Raw genomic sequence first — 13250 nt, forward strand, 5'->3', positions numbered from 1 at the left:
ATGCTAGATATTTGATATGTTACACTTTTTCTTTTATATAAGTGATACTGTGAAGGGAGTTTCAAATACATAATCTCGGTACATGAATAAACGCTCTTAACCATTTGAACTGATGGTCCGTTTAAAATTTGATTACTACTTTAACTCCGTCTGCTGATGCTGAAGCGGGAATGAGAATAGATGCATTTATAGTTAGCGTAGATGCATATATATGGCTAGAGTAGAATGTGTGTGTAACCACATCGGAAAAGCATGTACAAGCTTCATGTTTTATATAGCCAGATTTATGGGGGTTAGATTGCCGAGCTTAGTAACGCAAGCTTACAATCCAATGAAGAGGCAATAAAGGTGGGATGTGGAAGTTGTCAAGGCGGCCTAAGAAAAGAGGTGCAACCATAAGTACGACTAGTTTCCGTTTAGAACACATTAAAATTGTGGCTTACTATTTAAACTGAATATTTTACAATTTTTTTATACTCATTTACAAGCATGTATGAGTTCGTAATTATGACCATGTGTCCCACGTCGACGAAACTTATATAAGTTGCATACTTGATATATAAAATTGTTAGAAGTTGGTTCGCTGAGCTTAGTAACGTGAGCTTGTGACCCAATGCGGTGGTAATAAGTTGGAATTCGGAACGGCAGTTGGCTTGTATCTCCGCTCGGGAGAGTTGGATCGCTTCAGAGCAAGCGTGTATAGCCTTCAAACAGTTTGCACTATTATGTTTATGAACCCAAGTTTTAGGAGTGCTTTTTCTTTTTTGAAAAGGAGACTAGTTGGTGAGTTTACTATGATAGTCCCTTATTCTGAGGGTCGGAAGAACTCATAGAGGCATTTCAATCTCCTCCTGACAATCATTGTGTGATTCACCAACACCAATAATAGAAGAAGTACTTATATCCTTCTTGTTCTAAAAAATAAGTCCCACATCGACTAAGCATAGACATTAAGGTGGAACTTGGAACAGTAGTTGAGTCGCACAACCTATGGCTCGTGCTTGGTGGCTAGAGATGGTTGAGTTTGGGTTCAATAGGCCTTTTCTGTTCGGCTCAGTCATTTTTAAAGCTCTTTCAAACAAATCCAAAATTAAGTATCAAACTCACTATCTATAACATGATTCAAGTGGCGATAATTAATCTATCATATAAACAAATTGCTTTAGTGAATTTCAATTAACTAATTTAAGCGATTTCCAAATTATCCTTACAACACAAAACACAATGATCAAATTGACAAAATTTAAAACCAAAAAGATAAAGTTGAAATTGAAGAAAACCACCAAAATTAATTTTGTTTTCTTCATACATCATTGAATCATGATACAAATTTCAATAAAAATCAACAAATCAATAAATCTTGGAAGTCCACTTTTCCTTGGTACACACGCAACAACTGAGGCACTTGCTCAACATATCTACCCACAAACCTCTCCAAGAACCGCTTCTCCGCCGGAAAAATCACACCCACCAAGCTCAAATTCTCTTTTACCAACCCCTTCCCGGCCAGCACTTTGAAAACCGAACGCTCCAAACTCAGTCACATAACCGTCGCGCATTTCGTAATGGCGGCCGAGGACCACCCCATCTTGTTCACCAAAAACTCAATCGTCTCCGTTATCTTCTTCTCCGATTTCGTCATGCACAAGGGATTGGACTTGAAAGCAGAGAGGATCTCATCCTCCGACCAACCACATTTCCTGTAGGCCTCTTGGGTTCCAAGATCGACTTTTTACCGGACCTCATCCGCGCCTCCGGCACAAATCGCGGGCTCGAATCCGAAATCTTTCACCTCAGCAACAATCCCACTGAACGATTCTTGCTTTTTTTTATCAAAATGTTGGGGTAATGCGCAAGCAACAGAGCAATGGAGGACTCCGGCATCCCAATATATCTCAAAATATCGATATTTGGCACCACATTTTTAGACAGATTTTCGAGGAAGATCCACTGCTTGTGCTTCAGAATACTAATAACTCTCTGATCAGAAATCAAAAGGGTTTTAAGAAACTTGTAAGATGGGTAATCTGATTTTTCAAGCTTATTTTCGGAAGGGTAGGATCGTGGAGGAGATTGTGGTGGCGCTTCATCGGCGGAAGGATAGATTTTGTACTGCAAATCTTTGGACGGCGGCGATTTTGGTGAGAGAGTTGAAGGGTGTCATTGTTTTGGATTTGAAATGGATGGAGAGATGTTGATGTTTTTTGTTGTTATTTTCTCCAATAAAAGTTTTTTTTTTAATTTTAAATTTATTATTACTAAGAATATGATTTGAAACTATTACAATAATTTAAAATAAGAGAATCTGAACCCGAGTCGCATGGATAAAAAAATCTGTAAAATTATTGTTTAATCCTACCCACCGTTTAGGTGGCACCAGCAAGATCCAATTAAGGTAAGGAACTTCGTGCCGCGGCTGCTCCACTCCACCGCCATACCATCAACTGAACTTCGCTGCCTTCCCGCGCGCGAAGCGAATGGGCGCTGTGCTGTGCGTCAGTTTCGAGGCGGGAGGCAAATAGAAACCAGAAGAATGATTCATTTGGATTGACGAGCTTTTTCAGCCCCCAAACTAAGAATCGAAAGAATATTCGTCTATCCATGAATATCTATTCTATAGTGCCCATAAATTTTAATTTGGTTATTTTCCTTTAATTTCGTTCACGGAATTAATTTAGTATTTTCACCGTCTTTTGATTGAGGAAGAGATTTTTGTTTCATGAAAAAAACAAGAAGCAATGTATATATTGTAGAACACAAATCAGCACAACTATTTCCCCAAAACTTTTATTCGTAACACACTATCGTCATATCGAACACACCCGACATAATATTCTATGTACTTTGCTTGTTGCACAACATATTTTCCAGACCATAAATACCTATTCGTCTCCAGCACGTACGACTCCATGTCTCTGCTGCATGCTCTACCCTGCACCGTCGCAAACGGGACGAATGTTGTACTTAATACATAGTTTCCTCCGTTGAAATTGTACTCCGTTTACAGTCACGCAGAAGGGGAGGGGGATGATCTTCTGGAGAGCAACGCCTCGAGGGATCCGGGGTCCGTCACAGGAGCACTGCAAGTGAAGTTTTGGCAGACAAGAGCGACCACTTTGTCCGCAGCAAAATGATCCTTTGCCATCAGAGCAATGTTGCTATTGTTGCTTTCCCAAAATTGCATTTCTTCTGAATTTGCTGGATCGACGTGAATAACCTGCCATTTCGGATATCACATAAGACTTGGGTACAAAGCGGAAGGAAATGACGAAGCTGTGAACTCGAAATAAAAACCCCAAACTCACTGTTTTGTTTGTGTCGTATGATGCATGCGTGGCGGCAAGCATGTTTTCAAACTCTACAGAATGCTTCTGGCCAACCAAGACAACTTGCTTTCGGGAAGGAACAGTGAGCATGTCTGCTGCACAACACATCAAAGGTACTGCCATCGCCATGTCTTTTAATCTTGTCTCGAAAACAGCCTGTTGAAAAAGAGAACAAGAAAATTAGCAGTAGTTGAGACACACTCCCCAGATAAGATGTAAAAGCACATTTTGGGTTAAGCAACTCGTACAAGAACATGATCGGCATCCCTCCTGTAATGATCAGACTTGTTTCCAGCTATCATGGATGCCAATCTTACAAGATTGATCGCAGAAACCGAGTTTCCAGATGGCTCAGCCCCATCGTGATCTTCCTTCACACGAAGTAGAATATTGGGGTCTTCCCCTGGTGTATTAAAATAGCCGCCTCCCTCTCTATCAAGAAATAATTCATCCTGGAAAATCGCCAGTAAACTAGCATCAATACACAGAAGAGAATAGCTACTAAACGTCAAAATTCCATATATCATTTCTTGCCTGGGTGTCCTGCAGTTCAGTTGCCCAAATTAGCCAGGTAGTTTGACCACCAAATTCATAAAGATCCAACAACCCCGATATGAGAAAAGCATAATCATCTAAAAATCCAGGTGCTTTAGATGGACCATTCCTAAAGCTGTGCTGTAGTCGATGAGTTTGCTCGTCGTAAAGCTTTCTCCTGATAAAAGTTGCAGCCCTCTCTGCAACCTGCATGTACTCCTTTGGCTGATATTTTGGGAATGTAATAAAACATAATAGTCAGTAAAATGTGAGTAAGGAGAACAAAATTGATAAATTGTACAAATAAATAGATGGATAAATTATCAGTAAAATATAAGCTACGGAAAAATAAATAAATAAAAAATTTCACAAATTCTAAGCTACTGGTACCCACAGATGAACTCAAAGATGGTATAAACTTACATCAGAGCCGACCACGGGAAAGTTAAATTTGATCCCATCGGGTTCATTCTTGAGAATTTTAGAAGCCCTTGCAAAAGCTGAGATAGCCAGTCCATTCCATGACACAATTACCTACAAGGCACCTGATCTATCAATTTGTGCTAAAAAATATACGCCAAAACTTATTAGGTGGGTTCTACCGCAATTTTATGCATTGGGTTAAGAGCGAACACCTTATCATCTAAATGTGGTCTTGGTCGAGTAGATCGTGCTTCAAAAAGCTTTTTCCTGCTCTGGCCCAGAATATCAAGGTATTTCTCAACAGGCATGGCAAATTTTGGTGCCAATTCAGAAGGGCTTTTTCTCTCAATCAGCACATTCGTTCCCTTGAATTCATTGTGAGGATCACTCATTCTAGAAAGGTCACAGTTTCCCGAAGGTTTTATATAATAATGGTTCTTAAAAAGAGTAGCATCCTCTCCAAGTATATCTTCAACCTAAATAGAAACAAAACGTTAACTTTTGGAGGGAAAAAGAATATTGCAATCAATGAATACAAAAATGGTGTCGGATATCTTATATGAAATCATAAGTTAGAATCAACAAATCTAAAGAGTAAACTTAAGGCTGAGACAATGAGTGAGAGACCTCTTTTTTAGTCCAAACATAGAAGGCTCCTTCCTTTTTTCTTGAAGCACCTTCAGATTCAGCACTGTCAGCATCTTCTGCTGAATAGATTTCGCCTTCCGGTCCAATCATTTCTCTCCTCAGATAATCAAGAACATCCCGTGCAACACATGAATAAAAGACATCTTTGGTAATAGAAAAAGCATCTAAATAGACATTGGCAATCTGCCCTTGATCATATAACATCTTCTCAAAGTGCGGGACTACAATAAACAGAACTGGTTCAACAATCTGTTGCAGAAATAATCAATATATAGAAAGAACAGAGGAGTTGGGGGCAAAGCATGGTGACTATAAAGAACGGTATGAGACAGGCATTTGATTGAACAAATAGTTCAGTATCTGAGCATGCCATAACAGTTAAGATACATGAATATCAATGGAAATGATTTATTAAGAAAAACTGACCATGCCAGCACTCATCCACGCTATATCTGTGGAAGCCACCTCCAATGTGATCGTGGACGCCCCCTTTTGCCATGCATTGCAAGGTGAAGAAAACCATTTTCAGATTTTTATTTGCCTCACCCAACTTCCCAGTTTCCTCCAACTTCTTTGAGTAATAAAGCATGAGCTGAACCTCAACTGGTCTAGGAAACTTTGGGGCGGATCCAAACCCACCATACTTTTCATCATAGCTTCCGGAAAGCTATAAACAGATTAAACAGGAGGATGAGGAAAAAGAAGGAAATATTGTGCTGCCTTCTGATAAGTTTAATCAAAATCGGTCATATCTATTTGTGCACAGATATGTAATGAACTTGTTCTTCTTTTCTGAAATACCCTTGCACAAAATAAAAAAGGGAAGGGAGGCCAAGTTTTCAGCAGATGGTATACTTTTAAATCCAAAACTCATAAACACAAAAAAGTTCTTAATGTAAACTGTAAAGACACCTACTTGCTCAGCACATAGACGCAATGCAATTTGTGGAAGCCCATCTGGCAATTTATTAGAACTCGCACTTGACGACAATGCTTCTGACAGCTGTTCAATCGCAAATGCTCCACTTTTAACAAGCACATCCCTCTTGCTATCCCAAGCATCTTTCACCTTTCTGAAACAAAAAAGGCATACACAATAAATGAGCAAGGGAAGCCAAAATAAAAAATACCAATAAGCGTTCAGGTAATGTGCAGTGTCCAGCTCAACAAGCACTTGTAACTTCAAGTGTTTTCTCCAACCAAGAGAATCATTGGAATAGACGGGGTGAAAAGGCCGAAGGGGGATGGTGATAAGTTAATGTCTCAGAGATCACCGTCTCCTCACCTAAGTATAGTCTTAAATCCTGGTCTTCCAAACTTATCGTCTGGGGGAAAGTAAGTTCCACCCATCAAAGGTTTCAAATCAGGTGAAAGGAAGACACTCAGTGGCCAACCTCCACCACCATACATAGCCTGTACATAGGTCATGTATACCTGTAAAAGTGAAAAAAAAAAAATCATCAGCACATCATGATGCCAAAATAACCAGTGGAAAATTGTTATTATTATTTTCTTAAAGTACATCCTTGCAAAATAGAACCATTTGGGCTGAAAATGTGAGCACTGGATTCAGAATTCAAATATATTTCCTTTTTTCTTTAGATTTGGGCTAGGAAAGATCTCGAACTATAACAAAGTCTAGCCTGAATGTTATCCGCCCTAAGAAAACGTACCCTTCCCCTGTAAATATATATAGAATTCAGAAGCACATTAAGATACTCAACCTCAAGCCAGTAGCAACCTCTAATGTAGTTGAAAATAGAATAACTTGAGACGCACTGACGTGCGAAAGTAAAAAAGCATTCCAGACACATATTATAAAGCTTCAGTAACTTCACAGGTGTGTTACAATGTAAGGCTCACCTTATCAACATCTGGTCTTTCCTCCCGATCCACCTGCGGTAATGAAATGTTAGAAAAAATGGAACACAGCGAAAATACTTCAAAAAAGCAGAAAACAAGAAAGTTCTCTCATAAAATTTATGTAATTACTCAACCTGGAAATGAGCAAACAAATTTGACTCACCTTGATACTAACAAACCAATCGTTCAGCAATTTCGCAACGCCTTCATCCTCGAAAGACTCGACCTCCATAACATGACACCTTATTCACAGTCCAACACAAACTAATTAGTCCTCATTCACAAGAATATTAAAATTAAACCTTCCGAAAAATCGAACAAGAAATCTCACCAATGACACGTGCTGTATCCGACTTGCATACAAAACCAACGTAGTTGCAACGATCAAATGAATCACATATCAGCTGACTGCCAAATTCCGATACTTGCAAAGAGAAAACAAAACATGGGTAGAAGAAAATTACTTGATAGGAAGATGGGAACGTCCCTCTTTCGAGCTTCGGCGAAAGCTTCTTCTCCCCACGGATACCAATCCACCTGGTAAAACGCAGTCAAGTTTCAATCTTTTAGTTCGCAGAGCAATCCAAATAACAAAGAACAGAAAACCCAGTTCGGAAATTCAGACTTACCGGGTTGTGGGCGTGTTGCAGAAGGTAGGGGCTGTGCTCGGCGGCGAGGCGATTGGAGTGCTTGTGAGACGGGGCAGCCAGGTTGCTCGAAGTGTGATCGGCCATGGCGAGGAGCTTGGAGGTGGAGAAGGGTCGGCGGGGAATCAGTGAGGAAAGGGCGGGAAAGTGAGTGGCGGGAGATTGGGGCGGTGGTGATGGAGGAGAGGAGAGCTGTTTGGTTGGATGAGAGAGGAAGCGGCGGAGAGAGAGGCGTTTGAGCATAGAATTGTGGAGAAGGAGAGAGGAGTGAGAGAGAGAAGAAGAGAAGAGTGCAGAAGTTGGTGCCATGTGTGGAGAGGGGGTGAAGAGGCAGGAGGAGCCATGTGGAGCTTGGGCTTGTTTGACGGCTGGAGGTTGACGGTGTATAAACAGGTGGCCCAGTTTTGAGCTTTCAGCAGCAGGGCTATCTACTGCCCTTCGTTTGTGGTATTTTAATTGTAGGTGCTTTTAAAATTATCGAAAATGTTTTAAAATAACCGAAAATGTTTTTAGTAGGTTTTGAAGTGCATATTAAAAAGGCACATCTTACAAGAAACACGCAATTTTTTCAGAATTTACTTACATTTTATTTGTCCTTGAGTTCGATAAGACTGTTTCATCGCCTATTTATTTGTACTTCAAGTTCGATAAAGCAGTTTGTTCGCCTATTTATTTGTACTCGAGTTCGATAAAGCAATTTGTTCGCCTATTTATTTGTACTTGAGTACGATAAAGCAGTTAGCCTAACAGGCACCTGTGTTCGATAGGACAATGCGTCCACATATTTGCACTCAAGTTCAATAAGGTAGCGTACATGCAGATCCTCTCCGGATCTCTTCCACCAAATCCTAGGAATTTGGAGATCCGGACTCTCAAAATTTGAATCAACGGCTACAATTATTATAACTTTTAGAGGAGCTGAGGCCCCTTGTTTGTAACCATTTGATCAAATTTCAAGGGTCCGGATCTCCTGATCCCTAGGATTTGGTGGGAGAGATCCGGAGAGGATCTCTTCCCCACCTTGAATTCCATACAACCTTCACATTTACTTTCGCCTTTGCTGGCATTTTTGTTGTTAAATGTGAAAAGTTAAAATATGGAGGTGTTTATGGCATCTTTTGCTGCACGATTCTCTCAACTTTACATGTATACAAAAATTACATAACTCGGCTATTTAACCTGTCGAGAACAAATTTAACAAAAAACTCATGTGCCTGTGATTGCGTCTCTACATATAACATACGAAAAGATTGCCCCGTTTTGAACAATTTGTTCCAGCAAAGGTTTCCTTACCACCTGATCCGGCTCCGTAAATCTTCGAACAAAATTGCCATAAAACAAGGCAGAAATTAGCCAGCCGGAGCTCCTACAGATTCAGCGAGTTCTTCCAGGAGTTCTTGCTGTTCTAAGGAAGCACAAGCCTGCAAGAAGAGTAGGAATATCAATTGCAAGGCATTCGTATTGGCGTATTCTTTTGACAAATATTTATTAAGAGAAAGGGAGGACATGTCTGTGGAAAAATACCTGAATTGCGTTATCTATATCGCCACCAAGAAAAGAGGTGAGCTCATAGTTTGTCTTTAACCGATGGTCAGTCACTCTATTGTCCTAATTCAATAAACAAGAGAAGTGAACTTCCTGAAACATAACCAATCGAATGGAAGAAATCTCAGAGACAAAAATGTTGAACACAAGTCTCACGTTGGTTACTGGTTCGCATAAATTCTTGTAGCTTTATATACGTATCAGGACCTCTACACCTAATAGGTATCGCTTTTGAATTGAATAGTTCAATAAATCACTCATTACCAATACCTTAAAGTTGTATGTCCGAATCTTTTCTGCACGAGAACCAGTACCAACCTGCATTTTAAGAATACAAATGTCACATGGTTTAGTCCTGGGCCTAAAACCATAATCTAGCGTTCCCATTGCATAGCCTAATATCAAAGAACTGCACATATGTGATGGCAAAAGTTTAAAACAGAGATGTTGCAATCTCACGTGCCTTGTTACTATTCTCTAAGCTAAAAGATACCTGCGATTTCCGCTGATTCCTAATCAACTCCTGCTGCTCTCTCAATTTTATCTTATACCTGTAACAATGCCATTGATCATCATGGACCAAAGAAAAAGTGTGCAAACAAGAGGTATTATGTGTGAATAGCGTTGATTACATGCATATGTCAAGCTAGGTCGAAAATATTATGGAAAATCGAAAATGTTTCATAAAAGGGAACAGTTAATGTGCCTAACAAAATAAGAATATCAGAATTTAAAACAGTGAAATCAGTACTCACAATTTTGCTCGCAGCAACTGAAAAGCACGATGCTTGTTCTGAAGTTGAGACCTTTCTTCACTACAAAAGATGCGGATGCCCGTTGGTTTATGGACGAGATCAACAGCTGTCTCCACCTTGTTCACATTTTGCCCTGCACGATAATCATGCATTAGACTTAACTCACATAGGAAATCCTGTTCTGAAGAGTGAGACATGCAAAATAGTGTTAATTAAGAAAATAATATTCTTTGCAGATAAATACCTCCGGCTCCCCCAGACCTTGCTGTTGTCAGTTCAATATCTTTTGGGTCGATAACCACCTCAACTTCATCCGCCTATAGTAAGGCACAGAACAAACACAATAAGTCAATGAATCAGAAATGTTTGATCATGAAGTACATAAAAGATTACAGTGACAAGTAAAATATAAGCTACCTCTGGCATGATCGCAACAGTTGCAGTGGAAGTATGCACGCGACCCTGTGTTTCTGTATGAGGAACACGTTGAACCCGATGAACACCAGATTCATATTTTAATTTGCTGTATACACGTTTTCCTTGACTTCCATCACATAGGCCTTGTATCCTCCTCTTTCAGCCTAAATAATGCAAGAGCTCTGTCAGTATGTCAACGGAAACAGGATATACAGCTAAAAATGTCAGTGAAGCATACCTCTGAGCTTGAGACTGTGCTGAACCTCCAATTATTCCTCTCACTGTACTTCTCATACATACGGACCTTGGTACGAAAAAATAGAAAAGCAAAAGAAAATGCAGAAGCATTAAGATATGCTTGGAAGCAACTTCAGAAGAAGGATTTCATAACACAAGAATAGTTGGTTTTGCCAATGAGGCCTATCATTGAAAAATAAAACATAAAGGAGAAGAAAGAGTACACAAGCACATCAATAACAAAGACTTTTGAAGTTTACGCTATGCACTATTTAACCTACCCCATGAATAATAGTATGAGTTTTTCTTTATTTTACGAACTTTTCTATTTATGCAAATAAAAAATAATGGTCACGTATCCTATAGATTTTAAACGACAAAAGAAACATATACCTACAAGATCACCTGCCCAAATTCCAGCTTCATCACCACCAGTACCAGCCCTTACTGCAGAAAAAGAGAATACATATGTATGAGGTACAGCTTCAGTCAAATCTGGTTTGGACATATGACGTTCCTAAAAAAGAGAGACTCAAGAGAGCATTTTACGTGGTTAAACATCATATGTGGTTCTCAAGCAATCAATAGAACAGTTTATTTCAAGGGAAACTATGAGATTACCTTCAAGCATTATATTTCTTGCATCAAGAGGGTCACTAGGAAGGAGTAGCATCTGTTAATATAAAATGAAACATTATCCCAATTGATATTCGAACTATGGAAAGGAAAACATTAGAAAATAGAAACAACAATATTTGGTTAAAGTAGTTAAGAATGCCAAATTGATCCATTGTGCATGTAATAATACCTTGAGCTTCGCTTCAAGTTCTTTGATTTGATTGGATAAAGATTCAAGTTCAAAAGATATCATCTCTGCCATATCCTCATCATTGCCAGCTTCTTTTGCTAAAGCTGAATTATCGATTATAAAGAGGGGTAAAATATCAAAATGAATGTTAGTAAATACCTCCAATTTTTCCGAAAGGATTGTTTTACACAGGCATATAGTTACATAAACCTTTAGTCTCTTCTAACTGCTTCTCGCAGTCTTTGAAATCCCTATAGATTGTCACAACCTGTCCATTGAAAACAAAGGCAAAATATTGTCAGTTAAATCTGAAATGAAATTCAAGCAGAAGTGCAGAACACACAACTAAAACCTGGCACGATAAGTAGCAAAGATAAACTGCAGCACCTCATCAAGCTCTGCCACAGACTGCGCAAGCTTCTGGTATTCACTGGGATTTGACACGACATCTGGATCAGCCAGCTTGACCTACAAAGTTCCCCTTCTTCATGAGCATACTCAAATCCAGAGAAACAACAACAATAACTAACCACGCAACAGCACAGTACAAGAATCTATACTCTGGATAGGTAGACAACTAGATAGGCATGAAAAACAATTTAACCCAATTTACGCTGGTCTTTGAAAATCTTTCGTAATCACATGACCCAGAAATACCAAAATCATAACTAGATATTAGATTCAAATCATTCGAGAGAAAGTCCGGAGTTTTTGCCTATTGAATAAAAAATTTGTAGGATTACTTTGGTAAATTTCAATCTGTTTTCTTGTAGAATTAAAAATAATTTCGAATTCGGATAAGAGTATATGCAAGTCCAAAGTTGTATCTGAAAATAATCTCTGCAATGGGGTCTTCAATTGTAATCACAACCATCAAAATTTCAATCACCAAAATTCTATATTCCCAATTTTCCCAAATCATTCAAATTCTCTGCCATAAAAAACCCTAAACCCTAAAACCCTAGACCATTATACTACACAGAAGCAGAGTACTAATCCTCAAAACCTCACATCACATACACACACAGGGTGGGAAAATTAAAATCATCAACCCAAACATTCAATCAGAGTATGAAGCGTACCGATAAATCCTTCCACGTCTTCTCTGCAGAATCCAGCTTTGTAATCAAATAAGGCTCCTGCAATTCCACAAAAACAACATCAGAAAATGAGAATCCCATCCCATAACAACTGTTTGTTTCTGGGGAAAAGTTTTTCCTTCAAAAAATAACAAAAACCCAATTTCGAAAGCTGTAAACTTCCAATTTCAATGCTCCGAATTCGGAATTGTTATAATTTTTTGGGGTGGATGTACGAACCGCCATGCAAATGAGTCTGGGAGCTCTGGAAGGAGGTTTGCTGATGACCACGGAGCGCGAAGACGAGTGGTCCCGGAAACGGCGTCGTATTGGAAATGCGAGTAACCGAGAAGGAGTGGAGCTCGTAGCGAGGCCACTCATTGCGGCCATGGAAGTTGCAGGTCGGAAGGAAAAACGCACCTAAATGGATATGTGGCGTTCGGAAGAGATAAGGTCCCGCTTACGGGTCCTGTTTGGGAACTTAGATATCGTATACCACAACTGGAATAACCCAAGCTTTTTTTTTCCTTCGAAATCTTAATGGAACACTCTCTGTTTACTTTTAACGTTTACGATATTTTTACCTTGAATAATCATTTTTTATACTATTCACTTACACCTTTATTTTGTCATTTTGATTAAAACTAAAGTTTTTTAGGACTTTTCGTTAGTTTTTCTTTTTTATTTTGATCAACAGGAATAACAAAGGTTGCAAATGCAATGCAAGTAACTTTTGTATAAGACACTTACGTTCATAATATTTTTGGCATTAGACTATCTTTACTTCTTGGATTAAAACTTAAAATTTGAGCAAAGTGTGTGCGAAATAAAAGAAAAGAGACAAGAGTGTATTTCTTGTTATTGTTCTTTCAGGTTGTTTGTCAAGTCTTAATCTAGAGGCTTATCAAGATTATCTGTTGTACTCGTTATTGATATAGTGAGAGATTGATGTTGCTATCCCGTAAACG

The 13250-nt window shown here is 39.0% G+C and overlaps 2 protein-coding genes across 2 annotated transcripts; both read right to left on the minus strand.

The window, feature by feature from the left end:
• Window positions 1–2761: 2761 nt before the first annotated feature.
• LOC103967394 (spermatogenesis-associated protein 20) lies at window positions 2762–7826 on the minus strand. Its single transcript, XM_009380645.3, has 15 exons — window positions 7424–7826; window positions 7259–7331; window positions 7126–7147; window positions 6958–7036; window positions 6795–6827; window positions 6217–6365; window positions 5848–6004; window positions 5358–5598; window positions 4911–5152; window positions 4496–4759; window positions 4284–4394; window positions 3861–4085; window positions 3575–3778; window positions 3306–3482; window positions 2762–3217 (listed from the first exon to the last, which is right to left on the minus strand). The coding sequence occupies exons 1-15, from the start codon at window positions 7748–7750 to the stop codon at window positions 3008–3010; spliced, it is 2514 nt and encodes an 837-aa protein (XP_009378920.2). The 5' UTR covers window positions 7751–7826; the 3' UTR covers window positions 2762–3007.
• A 744-nt stretch (window positions 7827–8570) lies between these two features.
• On the minus strand, window positions 8571–12747 carry LOC103967393 (peptide chain release factor APG3, chloroplastic). The gene is given in 16 exon segments (XM_009380643.3): window positions 8571–8862; window positions 8966–9049; window positions 9257–9304; window positions 9480–9537; window positions 9742–9874; window positions 9986–10058; window positions 10159–10283; window positions 10286–10322; window positions 10397–10462; window positions 10793–10842; window positions 11017–11068; window positions 11204–11307; window positions 11414–11471; window positions 11591–11671; window positions 12286–12342; window positions 12523–12747. Coding segments are annotated over 16 exon segments (1248 nt in total). The 5' UTR covers window positions 12673–12747; the 3' UTR covers window positions 8571–8790.
• Window positions 12748–13250: the final 503 nt, after the last annotated feature.

This window comes from the organism of the source record quoted next, unplaced genomic scaffold, assembly GCF_019419815.1.
Source record: "Pyrus x bretschneideri cultivar Hongxiangsu unplaced genomic scaffold, Pyrus_bretschneideri_v1 Contig23, whole genome shotgun sequence".
In the NCBI taxonomy this organism is placed as follows: Eukaryota; Viridiplantae; Streptophyta; class Magnoliopsida; order Rosales; family Rosaceae; genus Pyrus; species Pyrus x bretschneideri.

Excerpts from the sequence above, each read along its gene's own strand:
- LOC103967394 (XM_009380645.3), bottom strand. The coding sequence starts at position 7,750 with ATGGCACCAACTTCTGCACTCTTCTCTTCTTCTCTCTCTCACTCCTCT. Across the intron at positions 5,153-5,357 it reads CGTGGATGAGTGCTGGCATG|TCCCGCACTTTGAGAAGATG; the intron begins GTCAGTTTTTCT and ends TGTTTATTGTAG. Across the intron at positions 4,395-4,495 it reads GACCACATTTAGATGATAAG|GTAATTGTGTCATGGAATGG; the intron begins GTGTTCGCTCTT and ends GGTGCCTTGTAG.